At 65.2% G+C, this 506-nt stretch overlaps 1 protein-coding gene across 1 annotated transcript in view; it reads left to right on the top strand.

The window, feature by feature from the left end:
- The window catches only part of RRP7A (ribosomal RNA processing 7 homolog A (S. cerevisiae)), a gene marked incomplete at its 5' end in the record, with an annotated part of 1,851 nt that overhangs the window by 804 nt on the left and 541 nt on the right, over positions 1–506 (top strand). The window contains one exon of the mRNA XM_010160419.1: positions 277–475. Coding sequence (XP_010158721.1) covers positions 277–475 — 199 coding nt within the window. The remainder of the gene's footprint in view (positions 1–276; positions 476–506) is intronic.

The following is a 506-nucleotide window of genomic DNA, read 5'->3' on the forward strand; positions in this document are numbered from 1 at the left end:
CGGGGTGGTTGCTGGTGGGCAGTCAGGTCCTGGTTGGGTCTGCAGCGCCTGGCCCTGCCTCCCAGGGCTTACAGTAGGTATCCACGAATAGGTTGGGTCCTGGCTGGCGTGCTGTGTCGGGACAGAGTTGGGTGGATGCGCCCTGGGCCTCACGCCTTCCTTCAGCTCTTGCGCAGAAGCGGGGCTGTGCGTGTGTAAGGGGGGCTGCAGGGAGCCGTGGGTGAGGCTGGCTGGCAGCCTGGCTGCGCGTAGTGCCTCACCCTCCCATCTTTACAGGAAGAAGCCAAAGCGGCCAAGGAGGAGGGCGTTCCGGATGAGGAGGGCTGGGTGAAGGTAACGCGGAAGGGCCGGAAGCCCGGCCTGCCCCGGACAGAGGCTGCCAACCTGCGGGTGCTGGAGAGGGAGAAGCGCAAAAGGGCCCGCAAGGAGCTGCTCAACTTCTATGCCTGGCAGCATCGTGAGAGCAAGAGAGAGCGTGAGTGTCGGGTCTCCTGCTACCCCTGCCC

This window comes from Eurypyga helias, unplaced genomic scaffold, assembly GCF_000690775.1.
Source record: "Eurypyga helias isolate BGI_N326 unplaced genomic scaffold, ASM69077v1 scaffold32921, whole genome shotgun sequence".
Lineage (NCBI taxonomy): Eukaryota > Metazoa > Chordata > Aves > Eurypygiformes > Eurypygidae > Eurypyga > Eurypyga helias.